General features: G+C 34.7%; 1 protein-coding gene across 1 annotated transcript; it reads right to left on the bottom strand.

The window, feature by feature from the left end:
- Positions 1-5,669: 5,669 nt before the first annotated feature.
- LOC125683332 (phospholipase ABHD3-like) lies at positions 5,670-21,122 on the bottom strand. Its single transcript, XM_048924376.2, has 10 exons — positions 20,926-21,122; positions 18,908-19,071; positions 18,705-18,823; positions 15,671-15,731; positions 13,507-13,549; positions 12,518-12,630; positions 11,449-11,625; positions 9,004-9,055; positions 8,743-8,908; positions 5,670-7,908 (listed from the first exon to the last, which is right to left on the bottom strand). Exons 1-10 carry the CDS (start codon positions 21,034-21,036, stop codon positions 7,727-7,729), a joined length of 1,188 nt encoding a protein of 395 aa, XP_048780333.1. The 5' UTR covers positions 21,037-21,122; the 3' UTR covers positions 5,670-7,726.
- Positions 21,123-21,457: the final 335 nt, after the last annotated feature.

Below are 21,457 nucleotides of genomic sequence, written 5' to 3'. Positions count from 1 at the left end.
AGGTAACACGTATGTAAAAGAAAAAAGTCAAATTCAGCCAAAGAAAAAGAGATAATCTCTATATACGTTCACTGAAATTTTCGTGATCCATATGGGCGCCGCCATTTATTTTTTCATTACCTGCTTCAACAGTTATTCGTAATTTATTTTGAATGCCAATAATAGAAGACTCTGACGTGCAATTCGTAATCTAAACACTCAGTTTGTTCAAAGTAAATAGTAATACCGAGCGAAGCTCGGACGGGCCGAAGGCCCGTCCGCGAAGCAAGGCTCTAAAGGTAACACGTATGTAAAAGAAAAAAGTCAAAATCAGCAAAAGAAAAAGAGATAATCTCTATATACGTTCACTGAAATTTTCGTGATCCATATGGGCGCCGCCATTTATTTTTTCATTACCTGCTTCAACAGTTATTCGTAATTTATTTTGAATGCCAATAATAGAAGACTCTGACGTGCAATTCGTAATTTAAACACTCAGTTTGTTCAAAGTAAATAGTAATACCGAGCGAAGCTCGGACGGGCCGAAGGCCCGTCCGCGAAGCAAGGCTCTAAAGGTAACACGTATATAAAAGAAAAAAGTCAAAATCAGCAAAAGAAAAAGAGATAATCTCTATATACGTTCACTGAAAATTTCGTGATCCATATGGGCGCCGCCATTTTTTTTTTCATTACCTGCTTCAACATTTATTCGTGTTTTATTTTGAATGCCAATAATAGAAGACTCTGACGTGCAATTCGTAATTTAAATACCCAATTTGTTCAAAGTGAATAGTATAATTATCATTGTAACAAGTTTTAGGAAATAAATACATATAAAACCGTAATACGACTAAATAGATGAACGAGTTCATGAGTTTCTTTGAATAAGAATATACGATAAAATTACGGTTACTTTTTTACGATTTTGAATTTATTGGTCAATTTTGTTTAGTTTTAACGGCCTTTTTCATTGCATACGGAATGTATTATTGTTGTTTATAATTGTTTGCTTTGAAAAAGAGAAAAAAGTCGAGGCTTAATGTGACGTCACAATGCACACTTTACGTCGCCTTGAGTTTTATTTCCCGCGTTCAATGAATAGGCGGATCCTGTATAACTGTTGTCCCCAATATTGAGATGTTACTGGGTGTTTAGCGCAAGGAAAATTTCATTCAAAATATATATTTTTAAATGAATCATAATCTACCGTACTTAACGGAATTATGATTACCGCTTGGGACACTCCAATGACCATTACATGCTTCGCTCGGTCCAACGGTCACACCGTGTACATATTATGTTTTACGGCGTGACCGTGTTTGAGGGCGAAGCAAAAAAGTTTTGGCATTATTATCTATATCCAAAACAGGACAAAAACAACCCGAAGTTAGCACGCGGACGGAGCTGTACCAAAGCATCCTAATTTTGAACATTTGATCCGCCTATATATTGAACGTGGGAAATATAACGCAATTGATGTAAACAGTACATTGTGACGTCATATTCAGCGTCGTTATTTAGTAAATTTACAAACATAGCATTTGATCCACAACAACAAACATGGCGTTAATGGTGGAGTGATTATATATGATTAAGAAAATAAGATTTCCATGCTTTTACGAATTTTATATGTAACATCTCAGAACGACGTGAACTAGGGTAGACGAGATTCAAAATGGAGAAATACATGTCCACGCGATAGTATTCGAATCGACGCCATTAGTACCAAAATTTTCAAGTTCCATAGGTATGGTTTAATTTTTCATTGTTTTCCTATATTTTCCTTTTAAACATGTATATATGTGTTACCTATAGGGAGAGCTCCGCTCTCACGGCCCTTCGGGCCGTGAGAGGGCTTCGCCCTCTATGATCAAGGTCACTGGAGATACAAGTTTGTAGGTCACAACATTATTTCTGAAGATTTCATGTTTCTATATCGTCCGGTTCTAAAGTAATAGAGGGCGAAGCCCTCTCACGGCCCGAAGGGCCGTGAGAGCGGAGCTCTCCCTATAGGTAACACGTATATACATGTTTAAAAGGAAAATATAGGAAAACAATGAAAAATTAAACCATACCTATGGAACTTGAAAAATTTGGTACTAATGGCGTCGATTCGAATACTATCGCGTGGACATGTATTTCTCCATTTTGAATCTCGTCTACCCTAGTTCACGTCGTTCTGAGATGTTACAAAAATTTCTTAAAAGCATGTAAATCTTATTTTTTTAATCATATATAATCACTCCACCATTAACGCCATGTTTGTTGTTGTGGTTCAGACGCTATGTTTGTAAATTTGCTAAAATACGACGCTGAATATGACGTCACAATGTACTGTTTACATCAGTTGCGTTATATTTCCCGCGTTCAATATATAGGCGGATCAAATCCTGCTAACTTCGGGTTGTTTTTGTTCTGTTCTGGATATAGATACTAATGCCAAATTTTTTGTTGCTTCGCCCTCAAACACGGTCACGTCGTAAAACATATTACAGGTTTTTATGATCAAGTTCAAAGGTAAAGGTCACAAGAGTCATTTTACCTTGATACTAGTTTGTATTCTCTTTTCATTTCTTAAGATCTTATATATCAATCCCAGTTCTAAAGTTATACCGAGCGAAGCTCGGACGGGCCGAAGGCCCTTCCGCGAAGCAAGGCTCTAAAGGTAACACGTATGTAAAAGAAAAAAGTCAAAATCAGCAAAAGAAAAAGAGATAATCTCTATATACGTTCACTGAAATTTTCGTGATCCATATCGGCGCCGCCATTTATTTTTTCATCACCTGCTTCAACAGTTATTCGTGTTTTATTTTGAATCCCAATAATAGAAGACTCTAACGTGCAATTCGTAATTTAAACACTCAGTTTGTTCAAAGTGAATAGTATAATTATAATTGTAACAGGTTTTAGCAAATAAATACATATAAAATCGTAATACGACTAAATAGATAAACGAGTTCATGAGTTTCTTTGAATAAGAATATACGATAAAATTACGGTTACTTTTTTACCATTTTCAATTTATTGGTTAATTTTGTTTAGTTTTAACGGCCTTTTTCATTGCATACGGAATGTATTATTGTTGTTTATAATTGTTTGCTTTGAAAAAGAGAAAAAAGTCGAGGCTAAATGTGACGTCACAATGCACAGTTTACGTCGCCTTGCGTTTTATTTCCCGCGTTCAATGAATAGGCGGATCATGTAAAACTGTTGTCCCCATATAAACTCCTTTAATATTGAGATGTTACTGGGTGTTTAGCGCAAGGAAATTTCATTCAAAATATATATTTTTAAATGAATCATAATCTACCGTACTTAACGGAATTATGATTACCACTTGGGACACTCCAATGACCATTACGTACATGCTTCGCTCGGTCTAACGGTCACATCGTATACATATTAGCGAGCGAAGCTCGCGTCGCGAAGATTACACATATGAGTCACGTGATTTGCTCTTCAGCTGAAAAAAAGATGAGTATTACCCATAATGCTTCTGCAAAAATGTCGCCGTCACTGCGGTATACTTCATTGACAAACCCGTAATTAAAATAATCAGATTGTTTAGAAAGTACCATAAACGTTTTTAAATTCCAGACAAGCTTTCTCATAGCTTCAAAAATTTTGTTTTTGCTTGGTTTGAGAGAAGAAGAAAAATCATTGCAGCTAATGTGACGTCACAATTTGTAACTGTTTACACCAAGCACGTTATATTTCCCGCGTTAAATGAAGAGGCGGATAAAAGTCGTGTTGCAAGATGTTAATGGGCTTCGCTCGTCTCAACGGTCACACCGTACAACATATTAGCAGTTTTCAAGTTCAAGGTAAGAGGTCAAGGTCACTGGAATCATTTGACCTTGACACTGATTTTTAAGTCCCATCATCCTTTCAGCAAATCCCTTAATTATGTTCCCCTTCCCAGGAGGGAGACACATTGTTTTAGTGTGAATTCTTCTTCCTCTTTTCATACAAAGTTTGTCCAGGCCATAACTTTTTTGTCTTTTGACATAGGCATTTGGTATACCATGATAAGACAATGTGTTGCGTGTCATTTTTGATGACCTTTGATGTAAAGGTCAAATAATAGAAGTTTTGGGCATTTTTGTTGTCCAGACTTTTTTGTCTTTTGACATAGGCCTTTGATATTTGGTATGTGAGTAAACCATGATAAGACAGTGTGTCACGTGCCATTTTTGATGACCTTTTATGTGATGGCCAAATAAAAAAATTATATGGACATATTTAATGTCACAGGCCTTTGATATTTGGTATACCATGATAGGACAGTGTGTCATATGCAAAGTTTTGCTGACCTTTGACCTTTACTTTTTATATAAAGGTCAAATAATAGAATTTTTGGAGCATTTTTGTTGTCCGGACCATTTTTTAAAAATCTTTTGACATAGGCCTTTCATGTTTGGTACATGTATGTTGGCAAGTTTGATTTACTATCATATGTTCACAACACTGTTCCTTGTTTGAAGCTCATATACATATAGGTGAATGTTATGTACCATAAGTCTTGATTTTCCACTTTAAAGGGGCACTGACACGATTTCAGCTGAAAATCTTTAAATTTTATTTTTCCATTTTTAATGTTTAGAATGCTCAACTACGATATTTCTAATGGTCATCGAAAATATGAATGTCAGTTGTCGGAGTCTATGGGAGATACAGAACTCACAATTCTTTGTTATGTAAACAAGGCTCGTGTCCTGTTCTTGTTTAGATAGGTTAAATATATGAGTAAAAGTTCATTTAAAGCAGATTTTTCTATTTACAGGTTAAATCTGAACACAATTAAATAATTTGTAGTGTTTAGTACAAATCATTATGTTTTAAGCATGCTATTTTCAATTATAAGCAATTTATATGTAAACAAAAACATGGCACGAGCCTTGTTTACATATCAAAGAATTGTGAGTGTTGTATCTCGCTTGTAACTCAACAGCTGATATTCAAATTTTGGTTGACCATTAGAAATACTTTAGTTAAGCATTGTACACAATAACAATGGAAAAATAAAATTTTCAGCTCAATTGTGTCCATGCCCCTTTAAAGATGATCCCAAAAAAATGTTTTAAAAATCTATGGAAATGGAAGGGGAGACAACAGTTTTAGTGTGCTAAAACAATTCTTCCTAATTATCTTACCAATGCAAACAGGGCATGGAACTTCATATAAACAAACTCAAATTTTATTTACCCAAGCATGCTTTGTGGCAAGTTCCACTAAAATTTGCCCTGTGATTCTAAAGAAGTGAAACTGTTAATTACAGATAGATGCCAGGTGAAAAGTGATCAGAAAAGCTCACTTGAGCTTTCAGATGATGTGAGCTAAATATGAGTTATAACATTGTAAACTAAGTAATGAGGATAGAACCAAGTCACAGTTATTTTTTTTTTTTACATAATTATGTAAAAAGTATTCTCAAATGAAAAGATATATATAATGGCACATTTTGTCACATTCGCAATTATTCGTCGAAAGTGGTGTAATATTATACACAGCACACTCTCTTAAGTTAAATTGCAGAATACACTAACTAGTTATTATTTTGTTCAGGTAGCAAAAACTGGCATAGCAGTGGGATTCTCTGTTCTGTAAGAAAAATGTGTGAACTAAATATATGCTTAAATGTGAAACTTCAATATTAGCATGTCTAGTAGGCAAAGAATGAAAAAAAAAAATTAAAACTAAAATGACGTTTATTATCCATTTCATAAAAGTGTAAAATGACAACAGAATTAAAATATGAATAATATAAGCATAAAAAACACATTGTACTTTCAATTCCCGTGTTTAAAAATGAAATATTTAAGCAATTTGGCAAGATTTAATGTGAAACAGTGACTCATTATGACATAGAATGATTCTACCACAATAACACATTAAATATAAAGCACCTTCAAAACCTGCCATATCATTCAGATTTCAGTATCACATTAAATAAGTCTTATTTGATCCTGGAGCTATACAATTCAACAAAATGTATGAGGTATACATAACACCCTGGTTCAACACATTAGTAGATCATGCAAGTACATCTTTAACATCAAGAAGACAGCAATCAATATAGTAACTATAAAAATCATTGCATAATTCATAAACATCTCTGGATATACCATTTCATCTTACTTCATGATAAACAATTAAACACTTTTCACTCTTACAATTACATTACATTTCTTAAGTCTATATTTTGAGACATAAAAACCCAATTTGACTGCTTTTCATAATTGAGTCCTATACATTGTTAACAATGATTTTCTCTATTTCTAGACTGAATTTTAGTGGACACATACTTTTGTTCATATAACTGCCATTTATACAGAAATAATACCATCTGGGTCATACATCACAATCAAAAACCCTTGTTTGCAAGAAAAGGGAAACAACTCTCACTGAAACTGTAAGATATTGTTTTGACATAGTCTTGAAATATGTATACTATAAATATAAAAAAAGATTATATAAATTTTGCATTGGAATAGATCTATGAACATTCCAAAAAAGACCTTTGTGAACAATCCCTGGGCTTGAACCATGTTTTTCCTCTTTTCACTCTAATTTACTCCTCTTCATTTACAATTTGTTTGAGCAATGTTCTACAAATCCTCCATCAGTACTGAGACAGTATTGACAGTGTATGTCCAGGTTACCTTACAGCCAGGACTGAATGGACTTTTGGTGATGTGCACTGTACACACCCTCAGTAGTAACATGGGTGCCGATTTGTAACGAGGTTAGACCTCTTACAGACACAACATTCGCCTCTGCTGAGAATCGACACTAAGACTTCTGGCCAGTCTAGGTCTTTACTGATTGATTTGAACCTTTAGCTTCATTAGTAGAGCACTGGGCTGTTGTGCCAGAGGCCCAATGTTTGGTCCCTAGCAGAGACAAATACTGTCTTTGTTAAACATGTGTAGCAGTCAGCCGGGTTCAATCGCTGGTGGCCCGGCTAGCTCAGTTGGTAGAGCACCTGACTAGAGATTCAGGGGGTCCGGGTTCGAATCCCGGTCTGGTCCGTTGCATTTTCTCCCTTCCTGTTACACATGCATTGTACAGACAAGAGTCTCTTTGTACAAGTGTATTATACTGGGTATACTATATCTGGGATAAAATCACAATACAACAAATAAATGGACAAAACATGAATAAAACACTTAAAACTTTTTTTTAGCCCTGTTGTCAGGAATATAAACTTTAAAACTTAAACTAATAACAAAGTGATTAACTGAGTAGTTCACAATTTGATAACGTAACAGGATTGTCAATAGGTACAGTGTAAATGGAAATATTCTGATGAATTTGTAGCATCTTTGTGATAAATTCAACATGCACAATGTGTGGTTTTAAGTTATAACTCATGGAATTACTTCAGATGGATTTACAATCTAATTTACAATCCTATAGCCGCTCATCTACTATCAATAGTAGATGAGTACTATCAATAGTAGATGAGCGGATCATAGGATCTAATTTTAATTAGATTGGATGGATTTACAAACCATATAAAATGCTGATCATGAACTCCATAATTAAAAGTCTAAACATGTATCTACAGAATAAATTGAAAATATTGGTGATACTATCATGTATTGGTAAAAATTCTAAACCTTACATTTAAATGTACAAGAATGCATTCTACTAACTTCTCACTTGTGACAAAATTACTAAAGTGACAATTTTTTACCAATCAGTGATAAATCTGATTGCTTTGAGATTGTAAAGAGTGATCAACTTAATTCTGCTTAAGGTGTTCTGGACCATGAGTGAAGATGGCCTTGACATATTGAGAAAACAATCTGTCCATGTAGCTTTCGTGTCGAGGAAAGAACCCCTCCATGAATCCAATATGGCCGCCATGAGATGTAATCACTATGGCAATGTTGTCATTCTGTTCTGCTTCCTCTGCAGGTATTGCTAAAAGATATTTAAAGAAGAAAACTTGCCTTCACTCATCAGGTTAATCCTCAATCTGAGTCTTAAGACTTAAACTTAAGGACACTTGATACAAACAAAACAACAGGTCCATGGGCCACATCGCTCACCTGAATCACCTTGGCCCTTCCATTGTTTTCATGAAGTTAGAATAATAATCCATGCAAGTCTGAACCACAACTTTACACATTTAAGGAAAGGACTTTATATGTGCATTATAAAACATGCCATTTATCTCCAATTCATGTAGGAATATCAGAGAGAGAAATGATTTTCTAAGCATGAATACAGTTTACAAATTATATTGGCCCTACCCTAGAGCCTGATCCTAAATTAGGGGCAATAAATTTTACAATTCAAAGTAGAGGGCTTTCAGCACATCAAAATGAAGCACTCAGATGGTGGACTCTTTTCTGCTCCTCCTAAATATTTATTTCAATTTTTTTCTAGTGTCAGTAAAATCCTAGGAATTTATTAAATGTAACGGACATTGACAGTATATGACTACATTGACCCCACTCTTGCATTGGAACCTTTAGCTATCCCAAAGGTAATCCATGCAAGTCTGAATTACAAAGAAATTACATGTACTTAAAAATGGACCTCCTGCAAAAAAAAAAAACCATCCAAAAATATAGGTCAGATGCAGCATTCAAATCATAAATAGCAGTGGGCATTAATGCAAGTTCACATTGTAGACCATTTAAAAAACTTTATCCTACTGTTCATGGATGCTAAAAATGTGATTCTAGGGGCATCACCTTAAGGCTTTTGGGGACATCTATCCCATTGTGTTTTATTTCTAATCTTGCTCACCATGAGAAGGAGAGAACGGATCATCTTCTGCACTGAGTACAAGGACAGGAACTCGCAGAGCGTGAATTTTGTTGTGGAGCGTAGCATCGTGGTAATAGTCCTCACAGGAGGGATACCCAAACATCTTGGCCGTAAACCTCGAGTCAAACTCACGAATGGTGGACGACTGCAAAAATTTTGAAAAAAGTATATTGATTGTCTATTGTTAACCTTCTTAATAAGTATATAATTATAACGTAATTCTAGAACTGAATAAATTACCTCTAACACATGGTCAATGTCCTCCAAATGCTTGTCAAAAAGTGCCATATTGCTGCAAGAGAAAGATGATCACTGTTAGTGATAACAGTAAAGAAGGCATATTACACATGCAACAGTCCTCAGTTAAATTGTTCACAAACTTTCCCTGCATTAGTTTATCAGCTATGATGAACCTACAAATTCTCACAGTTTGACATGATTGGCCAGTCCTGTTACAGTAAAACACAATTATAACGAACCTCCAGGTCCAGTGAAAAAAAGTTTGTTATAACCAAACTTTGTTATATCAAATAAAATTTTCATTGTTTTCCTTTCAAAGGGAAATGAATATCACTTCAAAATAAGCGTGAATTCATTATAAGTGTGTTCATCATAAACATGTTTTACGATATAATGCTTGCTTTTCACTTAGGCCACATCAAATCGATTCTCTGGTTCTCAGACAATTGTTTTTCAAAAAATGGGTAGGTAGGTAGGGGGTTTAGTTTTTCAGTTTATCTCCATGTCACAAATGGGTAGGGATTTTTTGTCTGTGGGTTTTTTTTTTGTGTTGCGAAGACAGTTAGAGTTTTACAAATGGTATTCAACACCGTATAGCTTCTTTTCACTTTTAAATATCGCCCAAAAAGTTCAACCACTTCGGAAATTTTCACTATTGAAAAAACCTTATCGCTGTCAGCCGTTTTGTTTCGACCTACGAAAACGTCGTACATCAACTCGGCCTTGCTTTCATCAATTTGTTCCTTCACTGTTTCAATTTCTTTAAATTCACCACCCAGAAGTTTCTTGCAAAGCGTATCAACTGTCAAGGACGAGTCTACCTGTACAATTGTCCATGCAACAATCTGTTTTGAGTTAAAAATAATCTCAATGCTGACAAGAACTGTTTCTGTCGCCATATTGTTTATATCAACTAAGGGCTGTTCCAGAAATGATCAAATGGGGGGGTCGGGCGGCAAACGATATTTTTTTGTATGGGTGGTCGTATTTTTTCATATTTTAATTGGTCCGTGGTTGGACTGTTAAAAAAATATTTATTATCGGTAGTGGGTAGTTTCTATTGTTTTATTTTGTGCCATGTGGGTGTTGAGTTTTCAGAATATTTTTATTGTCGCTCTTGTCGTGTTGGTTACAAAATGTCGGAGGGAAAATTGAAAACGTGCTTTCGAAATGCTTTTTTCGAAATCGGAAATAACATAGAACTATTCGAGTTGTCGCTATTTGCAGCGCATAACTTTCCATTACGGCACTCTTCAAATTAGAGGCGCGTTTAGTAGGGTCCCTTTGGACGTGATGGCGGCGAACTCTGTTCTGTAGATCATTACAGTTTACAGTGCATCGATTTTGGGAATATTTTGAAACCAATAGGTATTCCGTTTTCTAATAAAAATAGGCAAACCTTAGTTGATTTATACGAGGGTACCGATGCGTTATATTTATCAGTCGGTGTGATGGTGATATAGAGGCCTCCGGGCGCGGGCTCCATTAGAAGACGAAACATATCCATACCCATTTCATGATAATAGCATCGCTTGGACTCCCAATCTTTCCAACAATCCCGCCATAGATGCCTTTGATTGTTGATGTGACATCGTTTCTTCAGAACTACTGTGATACAATGTCGCACAGGCATTACCGCGTCATTGACTAGAATGTTTGTCCCGAAAACCTCGCGAGATTTGTACCGTTTTCATTTTTAAAAATATTTTTGTGGTGGGTCTGGTTAGTTTTTTTTTTATTATTAGATGGGTCATTGTAAAATGAGTTTATTAATTTGATGGGTCATGGGGTAATTTTTTATTTTTTTTTATGGGTGCTTGGTATATACAAAAGGTGCCTCCCGACCCCCCCATGTATTTATTTCTGGAATAGCCCTAAGCAGCACGTTTTATTCAGCAAGGCGCTTTACAATTTTGGCGCCAAAACACGAATTTTATTTTGACAGATCAAATACGGGCGGCGGTAAAAAATTTTCCGAGGCGGCAATAAACTCGTGTCAGCAGCCGATTTTTTTTGGGGGGGGGGGGGGGGGGGGGGAAGGGGGCGGCGGTGTCTGAGAACCAAAGAATCGATTTGATGTGGCCTTACTGTGTTGACTTGATAGACCAGTCCATTTGTTAGTCTTTTGACTGGACTGACTAATCATGTTTTGGGTATTTAGCTTGACCAGTTATAATTTCAGTGTTTTAATACTTCACATCTTTTGACTAAATTGACCAGTCCTATTTTAGTGTTTGCTTATCACCTTTTGACATGACTGACCAGTCTGTTTATATTCTTATCTCACCTTTTGACATGACTGACCAGTCTATTTGTTTATATTCTAGTCTCACCTTTTGACATGACTGACCGGTCTATTTGTTTGTATTCTATCTCCATGTGAGTGAAAAATTCTCGAGAGGGATGTTAAACAATATACAATCAATCAATGTATTCTAATCTCACCTTTTGACATGACTGACCAGTCCTTTTGCGAGTATTCGGTTGAGTACATGACGATTCAGTCCCGGCTTCTCTATCTCCAAGACAGACTCGAACACATTCCAGGCGACAGATATACACATGCCGGCCTCAAGTTTACACTGGTCACCAAGCTTGGCAAGGTAGTTAAATAAAATCATCCTGAAACATGAGTTAATCATATTTAGTTACATGTAAACACCGCCTGATCATGTTTATACATGTAAACACCGCCTGATCATGTTTTGTACATGTAAACACCAGCTGATCATGTTTTGTACATGTAAACACCGCCTGATCATGTTTTGTACATGTAAACACCAGCTAGTCATGTTTTGTACATGTAAACACCACCTGATCATGTTTTGTACATGTAAACACCACCTGATCATGTTTTGTACATGTAAACACCACCTGATCATGTTTAGCTTTTTGTCAATAGCTGTTGAGCTACATGTAAACTCCATAAACATACTGCAGTAAATTCTTGAAGAAATTGAAATCTCAGTCATTTATAGCATTTAAAAAGCAGTGTCAATGTATGTCAATTCAGTTATCACCGTCATCCGTGTTTTTCTAAAATGAACTGATATCTCCATCTATACCCAGAGCTCATTCCTTACACTAACATATACCTCTGTCAATGTCTAAAAGTTTTTCAAAATTCTTGTAAAACAATAAAAATGCTCCCAAAAAATATGGTTTCAACTTTAGTTGCAAAAATATACGAAAATAAATCAATATTAAGCATATATCAAGTTTTCTGTGACACAAGAAGCATTGAATTGTGTTGAAATGCAGACATTGTTCAATTACACTATAGGTAGACATGCATTGTAATGAGAATGAAAATTACAAAAAGTTGCTTGCCTTACATTTTCCAGATATTTCATAAACTAGTTCTTAATTTTATTTTTATCAACCGTAAAAAAAAAGTGGATTTACACGCGGAATAACAGGGCCAGTTTGGAGACATTGACAGAGGTTTATGTGAGTGTAATGAACGATAACTCTGGATAGAGATTGCTGATGTCTAGCTAAACAACTCACTCACCCTCCTAAACTCACTCCTGCCCCAATAAATGGTGCTTCAGGTAAACGCTCCTTAAGAAGGTTTATCACGTATGTTAGATCCTCCACGTTAGCTGCACAGTAAGTCTTAGGTGTCTGTAAGAGTCAATCAAAATATGTTTACTTCATCTCATTCAGATAGTCAATAAAAACATCTGTTTACTTCATCTCATTTCAGAGAGTCAATCAAAATATCTATTTACTTCATCTCATTCAGATAGTCAATAAAAATATCTGTTTACATCACCTCATTTCAGAGAGTCAATAAAATTATCTGTTTACTTCATATCATTCAGATAGTCAATAAAAATGTCTGTTGTAATTAACTGACCTGAGATATTTCCCTGTCTGTTGTAATTATCTGAGCTGAGATACTTCCCTATCTGTTGTAATTATCTGAAATACTTACCTATCTGTTGTAATTATCTAAGCTGATATACTTCCCTGTCTGAGATACTTCCCTGTCTGTTGTAATTAACTGACCTGAGATACTTCCCTGTCTGTTGTAATTATCTGAGTTGAGATACTTCCCTGTCTTTTGTAATTATCTAAGCTGAGATACTTTCCTCTCTGTTGTAATTATCTGAGATACTTCCCTGTCTGTTGTAATTATCTGAGTTGAGATACTTCCCTGTCTGTTGTAATTAACTGACCTGAGATACTTCCCTGTCTGTTGTAATTATCTGAGTTGAGATACTTCCCTGTCTGTTGTAATTATCTAAGCTGATATACTTCCCTGTCTGTTGTAATTATCTGAGCTGAGATACTTCCCTGTATGTTGTAATTATCTGAGATACTTCCCTGTCTGTTGTAATTATCTGAGCTGAGATACTTACCTGTCTGTTGTAATTATCTGAGTTGAGATACTTCCCTGTCTGTTGTAATTATCTGAGCTGAGATACCTGTCTGTTGTAATTATCTGAGCTGAGATACTTACCTGTCTGTTGTAATTTTCTGAGCTGAGATACTTACCAGTAACTGTGCTCCCATTCCTCTGTTATGGAATACAACAGACCTACAATATGATCTCAAATGTTCAGTAATCAAAGAGAATTAGATAATTTCATCTCCAAGGATATCTATAATGTCAAGTAACTATATTCTCACATCCAGATATCTGTAATGTCTAGTGACTAATAATATTCTCACATCCAGATATTTGTAATGTCTAGTGACTATTAATATTTTCACATCCAGATGACTATATTCTCACATCAATATATCTGTAATGTCTAGTGACTATTCATATTCTCACATCCAGATATCTGTAATGTCTAGTGACTATTAATATTCTCACATCCAGATATCTGTTATGTCAGGTAAGTATATTTTTATTTCCAGATACCTATAATGTCAGGTAAGTATATTCTTATTTCCAGATATCTATAATGTCAAAAGACTATTGTCTCAGATCCACAGATATCTGCAATTTCAGGTGAGTATATTCTCACATCCACAATTAACTGCAGAGTAATTCTAACAGCCAGTATACAACAACAAATATCACAAATAAACTCTCATAGTAAACTCATTCATGTAAAAATATAGACATCACAAAGCTTAAAATCACGACTGGCTGATTTTGAAAAAGACAGGCAACTTTTAAGTGTAGCCAGCCCTATACCTGGCAACTTTTGAGTGTAGCCAGTCCTGTGATTGACAACTTTTGAGTGTAGCCAGCCCTATGACTGACAACTTTTGAGTGTAGCCAGCCCTATGACTGACAACTTTTGAGTGTAGCCAGCCCTATGACTGACAACTTTTGAATGTAGCCAGCTCTGTGGCAGGCTCATAATTTCACTGAGTTTCCAATCTTGGCAATGAGACTGAAACCCCTGTAAGGTTCAATTGGATTGGTATAATGTGAGAATATTTTCATATGTGAACTTCTAAAACCTTGGTGCTACAAAGTAAAGAGAAATACAAATTTGAACTCCAATGATCTTAACCTGTAATATTTACATTCACTGAATCTTTTCTCTTATATTTCTTTTAAAATTGACATTGCTTTCATCATAGACAATTAATATATGTTTGTCGCAAACTAGTTAGAACTAGATTTTTAGTATATGTACCATCTGTCAATGTAATCATTACCAAATATGGAGTGTTGTCAAGGTCAATGGGTTCATTGGCTCTTCCGTTAGAGTAACGAACAGGTCAACAAAATGATATTCTAGTACTTAAATCTAGTTATTTTTAGAGATTACATAAAAACATAAATATAAACAATAAAATGTCTTTCTTTGTTGTTTTATTAGGTGATGAAGGTAGCAATCATTGCAGAAAACTTTGCATAACCTGCTAACATGGGTTATAAACTTTTTCTGCAAATGCTTGCTACCTTCATCACCCAATAAAACAACAAAGAAAGACATTTAATTGTTTAAATAAATAACAATGAGTGAGAGTCATGTCACATCTTTAGGTCATAAAAAACTTTGTAGCCAGTCTCAGCATCCAGTTATTCATCAAAGATAGAGCTTAGAGAAGAATTACCATATATATGTACTATTCTTTTTCTCCAAGTGACCTTAACCAGTTGACAATGTCCTGAAAACCTTGAAATAGAATCATGCTAAAGGCCTTAAGCAGCTTTTATGTCAAACATGACTGTCTAAACATTATTTGCTCAAAAGATATAGTCTGGAATAGAATTACCAACTGTACAACATTAACATTGTCTAATTATTAACCCTATATATGATAGCATCAACACACTTCCTCACAGCATAAGCAACCTTTGAGTTCAGAATGAGCACCTTATCTTTCTTGGTTGCAAAAATCTGGCTTACACTAATTATATATATCCTTAAGGTGACCTTGACATCATTCAAAGGACAATGAGCTAGGACCCATGTCATAAGCAATTGTTATGTCAAGTACAAGCATATTATCTTTTGATGCAGCAAGGATTATAGAAATGTTGATATAATTCACAAACATATCTGATATATTGGATAAATACATTGAAAATACCTGATGTACAGGTTTATATGGCAATGTGTTGAACTAATATAAATGTTGCAGGGATACAGAGACTGGATTAGAACACTGTAGAAGAAATCAAACCAATTCCAGTTCAACTCAGCCAGAAATAAAACTGTGTCAGAAAGTTCCCCATTAAAAATCATACCTATATCCATGTTGAGCAGCTTGATGAACCAGATGTGTGATGTAAGATTCATTACTGGTTCCTGAAAATATGTAATATGCAACAATATTAATATAACTTTTTCCTTCAGCAGATAACACACCACCGGTACAATACAACATTTTCCTGCCATTTAAAGAATTTCTTATCAAATATACTGTTTCATTTTGATCACAGTATATGAAATGGTGAATGGCAGAACTCTTCGTTTGTATGAGAAATCTTTATGTTAGGGAGTATATAAATCCACCAACAAGAGGACTTCCTAGACATACTCCTTAAAAAGCTTCATCAAAACTGAATATTGCATTCACATGTATGGTATGAGACCTTGTTATACATCCTGTGTGTTTTTATTAGATAAGCATGTTTATACTTTGATATCATTCAAGACTGCAGTTTACACAATCGCATAGTTCATAGACACCTATAGAACCCCTGGCATATAACACTCTAGATAAAATAGCGATGAGCACATAGTTAATTTGTTTATGTTTACTGGAAGTTCTCATTAAAGATTTCTAGTCATACATCATTCACCATACAAGTCATGTATACAATAATATACATCAGTGACAGCTACTTATTATATCACAATACTACTACCCTGCATAATACCTTCCTTGAGATACTAAACAACTAAGAATTTAACAAGGACACAACAGGATATCCTGAGTTTCACAATTTATGAAAACACAGACTTACAAACACTACAACACTATGTGGGTAAACACAGACTTACAAACACTACAACACTATGTGGGTGGAGTCTGTAAACACAAGCAACATTTCTAGGGTGTTTTGAGATAAAATGGTGACAGGTGTTTGTGTTACAACGTTTAAAAAACATTTGAAAGAGTATATATATTATATGGTATGTTTATCACATGTTTACTCCTTTATCCAGTGGATATCACCCATTACATAAATTTTGATTTAATATTACACTGTTTTCCTACGCCGTTTGTGACATCACAAACAAACGTCAATTTTACATAGTAAGTTAATATAATGTCAGGAAGCAAAATTCCCAACAACACAGTAACATAAACGAATAACCGGGGTGTTAATATATGATAAAAAGAATCTCCCATGGTCCATGGTTTGGTATGATTTAATTCCAACTACCGGTACTTGTGTGTTTTCTGTCCCCGAGCCTTGTTGAATATAAATCATATCAAACCACAAGAGCCTTGTTGAATATAAATCATATCAAACCACAAACTATCAGAGATCCTATATATATATCATATGGTATGCATTTTACATGGTATGTATAAATAAGATAAGTTTATTCCAATTTTGGGCCCAGAAGGCAAAACAGCAAGCCAGCTTATAAAGAAGGAAATTTCAAAAAAAAAGTTTACAACATTTACTACAGATTACATGAACTGTAAACCACATGTGGATGTAGCATGTGGGGGAAACGAGTACATACATATATGTACATGTATATTATATGGTGTGTAATATATAAATAGGATTAGACAGCAGGCAAACTGCCTACATTAATTACTGTCATTTGCATATCATACAGGCACAGCAATCTTTATCACTCAATTAATAATGGTGAAAACATTACAGTAATCAGATTGAAACTAATTAGATTACATCTAACAGTTACCAGTGATTTTTCTACATTTTTTACAAGGGTCTCGTGACTTTAGAATTGGGAAATTGGGGAAAATCAATTTTATCGTAAATAAGTTTTAAAATCATATCAAGCATTATAATATATCATTATCTTTATTTTACACATCTAATTTTCTTTAACCTTCTAAAATTTACAACTATTCTATCCAAATCATCATTGCCATAATTCTTTGTTAAGTCTTATGTATATAATTCACATCGAATTTTTATTTTTTTCAAATACATTTTCCTTTCATAATTCTATTATTGGGAAAAATACAAGCTAAATTGGGAAAATATTGGCAATTTTTAGGAGGGGAAAGGGCCGAAATTCGGACCCCCAAAAAATCACTGTTTACTATAATATCAATTATATTAAACACAATATCATTATACTTTCATGCAAAACAATTGAATCCAATTTGCCGAGAAATATTTGGGGGGAAAAAAACCAATATTTCCCTATGAGATTAAAAATCATGCCTTCAAAGGGGGGGGGGGGGGGGTGTGGGTGGGTGTACTATCTAACAATGTTCAGGAAGCCTTGACAATAGGTGATATCATAAAAAATTATCACATGCATCAAATTGATACATGTATGGTTCAACATTGATTTTTGAAAAGCGTTTGAGCATTTGAATGATTGGGGTGAAATTTTCAATTTTACCCTCAACTACATGCACTATTTAGATATTGACCTTAACTGTACATTCATCATGCAATGATTTGGGTGAAAGTTTCAATTTTCAATGTTTCCCTCGACTACATGCACTATTTATATATTGACCCAACTGTATATTCATCATATAATACATGTGGTGTGTTCCACTCCAAGATGTTGCATTTGTAACCTATAGACTATATAGAGTTCAACACATGTTCAGCATCAACACACAGAGCATATATTGAATTCTGTTCAACAGATAGTCTATATACATGTATTACAATTACAGCGCAATTTGATATTTGATGGTGCTATCCAATAATCAATCATCTCCCACATGGACCCAATAAAAACTGTAAAATGCACACATTGCAGGACATAAGGGTTTTTTTTGTAAGTAAAGCTGGACTAGTAAACAGTCAAACTTTTCTTGCTGATAATCAGTGATAATACAGATAAAAACTGCAATGCACGATAATAAATTTTTAAAAATTAGTTTCACCACTGAATCTAAGTTTGGGAGAGAGCAAAGTTGTTTATTCCAGTAATGGTGGCATGTATTCACTATTTATGACATTCTCATGAACAAAATGAAATCCTGGTACTATATTAACAATGTCTGGAAATATTTTGGTTACAGTTGTTGCCATTGGTAGGTTTATGCTAAAATAATGTTATAATTGCTTTGCATCCAATGAAGTCTATGATATTAGATTTTACCTGTAAGTCCAGGCAACAAGATGACGGTAGGACGAGTTCTTATGTCCTTAAATTCTGATTCACTGTTGTCAAACCAATCAAGCAACAATTGTCCTCCATCCGGCAGGAGAACCAGCTCACTGGAGAAGGGGAAACCAGTTTATTGAAACTATTCATTGATAAACTAGAACATGTACATTTTTATGATGGAAGTGTTTACTTACCTTTCAAATGAAACCTTTGGAGAAGATTTCACAATAGATCTGAAGATTGTTTGAGCTCTTGATTCAAAGCACCAAATTGTTGGCTTAAATTTTTCATGTAGAATGGGACAGTAATCCAGAAGAAAATTTCTAAATTTTTTGTCTTTGCATGCTAGACGTGGTTTCTAAAAACAAAAATAAAATATAATTGAGAAAGGGAAAAATACATATATAGTTATATACACAGAGAGAGATAGAGAGAGAGAGAGAGAGAGAGGGAATCACAAAACATTTAACATAGCCATAATGGGTGCAATGTTATATATGGTTTCAAAATATATTAAAGGGGAATAACACTGTCATGGCTGACTTATTCCCTTGAAACACAAATGGAACAGGGTGTGTTTGTGAAATACTGATGCTCTCTTATTGCAGCAAAGTAACTTTGATACCAAAAGAAAGGTCATGTCACAAGGATTATACATGTGAAATATGAAAGCCTTATCATTTTAAGCATTCAAAAGTTATGGCCAAGGTTAAATTTTATCAAAAGTAGGCCAAACTCCACGGTGAAGTTCATGAGGTAAAAAATTTAGAAATTTAGAATTTAGAAAATATAAATAAACATTTTTTTGCTCGTGATTTATCATTAAAAGAGTTTAAATTTCGATTAGCATAAAGTAGTGAGGTAAGGGGTAAGTGTTTTGACATTTTTGTTTCCTTATGCTCTATGATACGATCAAGACTGCTTCTATGTGGAAGTTTCAGCTCAGTCTGCAACTTTTGTGAACAAAATATTAGAATAGAAAACTTATCAATTATGATTTATAAACTGACATGGGGACATTTTATGAAATCTGTTTTGCAGATGTTCTTTGAAAAATGCATAATTTTTGTTTTTACATTTTGATAGAAATCCAGCTGATTTCTCACTTGTTTCGCAAGACAAACTGGGTCAAGTGCGCCCAATGGTATTTTCACAAGGAATACACCTATGAAAGCCCTAATACTAACAGTTCAAATGTTAAGACCAAGGTGAAAGCTTGAGGACAAACAGACCAAAGAGTATATTCCTCTGAATCTCCAATATTACAGCAATACGGAAGCAAAAAAATAAATATCAGCAACATATATTTCTTGTTCATTAAAATCTTACTGCCTAGAAGGATAGCTTAGGTTGGTGAACTTGCGTAGATTATAGGTTCTGGGTTCAAGTCTAGTAGGGGACTGATTGTCTATTGTTTAACATCCCTCTCGAGAATTTTTCACTCATACGGAGACATCACCATTGCCGGTGAAGGACTGCAAAATTTAGGCCTATGCTCGGTGCTTACGGCCTTTGAGCAGGGAGGGATCTTTATCATGCCATATCTGCTGTGACACAGGGCCTCAGTTTTAGCGGTCTCATCCGAAGGACCGCCCCATTCAGTCACCTCTTACGACAAGTAAGGGGTATTGAGGACCTATTCTAACCCAGATTTTTAACAAGTGACTTTCTACTAAAACTGAACACCCCCCCCCCCCCATTAACTAAGGAAAATATGCAGCAACATTTTTTTTTTTTTAAATCCACCTCAGTCTATCCTTAACAGGGGTTTGACATTTTGGGTTTTTTTTATTCTTGTATTATCCAATTTCACTTAAAAGTAGTAATTAACTTTTTGATGAATAGAATACTAGAATAGTATTTTGATGTGTGTAGAATATTACTGAAATTTGTCTGAATTAGATTTAACTCTTAAGATCATTAATTATAAGATTTACACTAGGCCTACATTTTATTTTTCATGTACATATATCTAAATGCGTCATGTTTTGTTAAAATCCTAATTGATCAATTAACTGCAAATATTTCACAGGAAATGATGCTGAAAAGCACATGTATCATTAGACAACCTAACTGCCAACCCCAAAATATGTAGATGTTATTGTTAATAATTCATTAGCCTTCCAACATTACACCACAAGATCTGCTGATCGATGGGTGCAGGGTGCATGATATGACTACTGACTGGGTCGTGTGGAAATTATTCACTTACCTTGACAACAAAGAGGAGATAGTAGGTTAAGTAGGAAATTATGAAAAACAGAACGATTGATAAACTAGAAATATTTTCCAAGAGTGTCCCAGATCCTTCCTTTTCACCCATTTTCAGTTGACCTGGAAAATTTATCAGATCGTCTGTAAAGACGCCGGGTTCGTGATACGCTTACTCTTATTAAGTAGGTTGTACCAGGAATTTTTCGTCATGATTCTGAACTCCTCTCCTCTCTCCTTTCAGCCATTCGATCTCCTCTAACAAATAACTGCAACATAGATACCAACATTTTTTAGCGCATTTTCGAATTCTAATTCATTTAACGAGGCTAAAGATTATTAGACCAGCTGAATCAATGCCCCCCCCCCCCCAAAAAAAAAGATTTTAAAAATACCAATTAATACTGATCGAGATATAATCACATTATATTTTGCAAAAGTGGTAAAAAAAAATCCGCGGTTGAGTTAAGGCTTTCCCCATAAAATCTTTAATACCAGTGCTACATACATAAATATACTTTACCGCACTGGCA

This window comes from Ostrea edulis, chromosome 6 (genome assembly GCF_947568905.1).
Source record: "Ostrea edulis chromosome 6, xbOstEdul1.1, whole genome shotgun sequence".
NCBI lineage: Eukaryota > Metazoa > Mollusca > Bivalvia > Ostreida > Ostreidae > Ostrea > Ostrea edulis.
The sequence above is the reverse complement of the archived record's forward strand: the minus strand, read 5'-3'. Positions and strand labels throughout refer to the sequence as shown.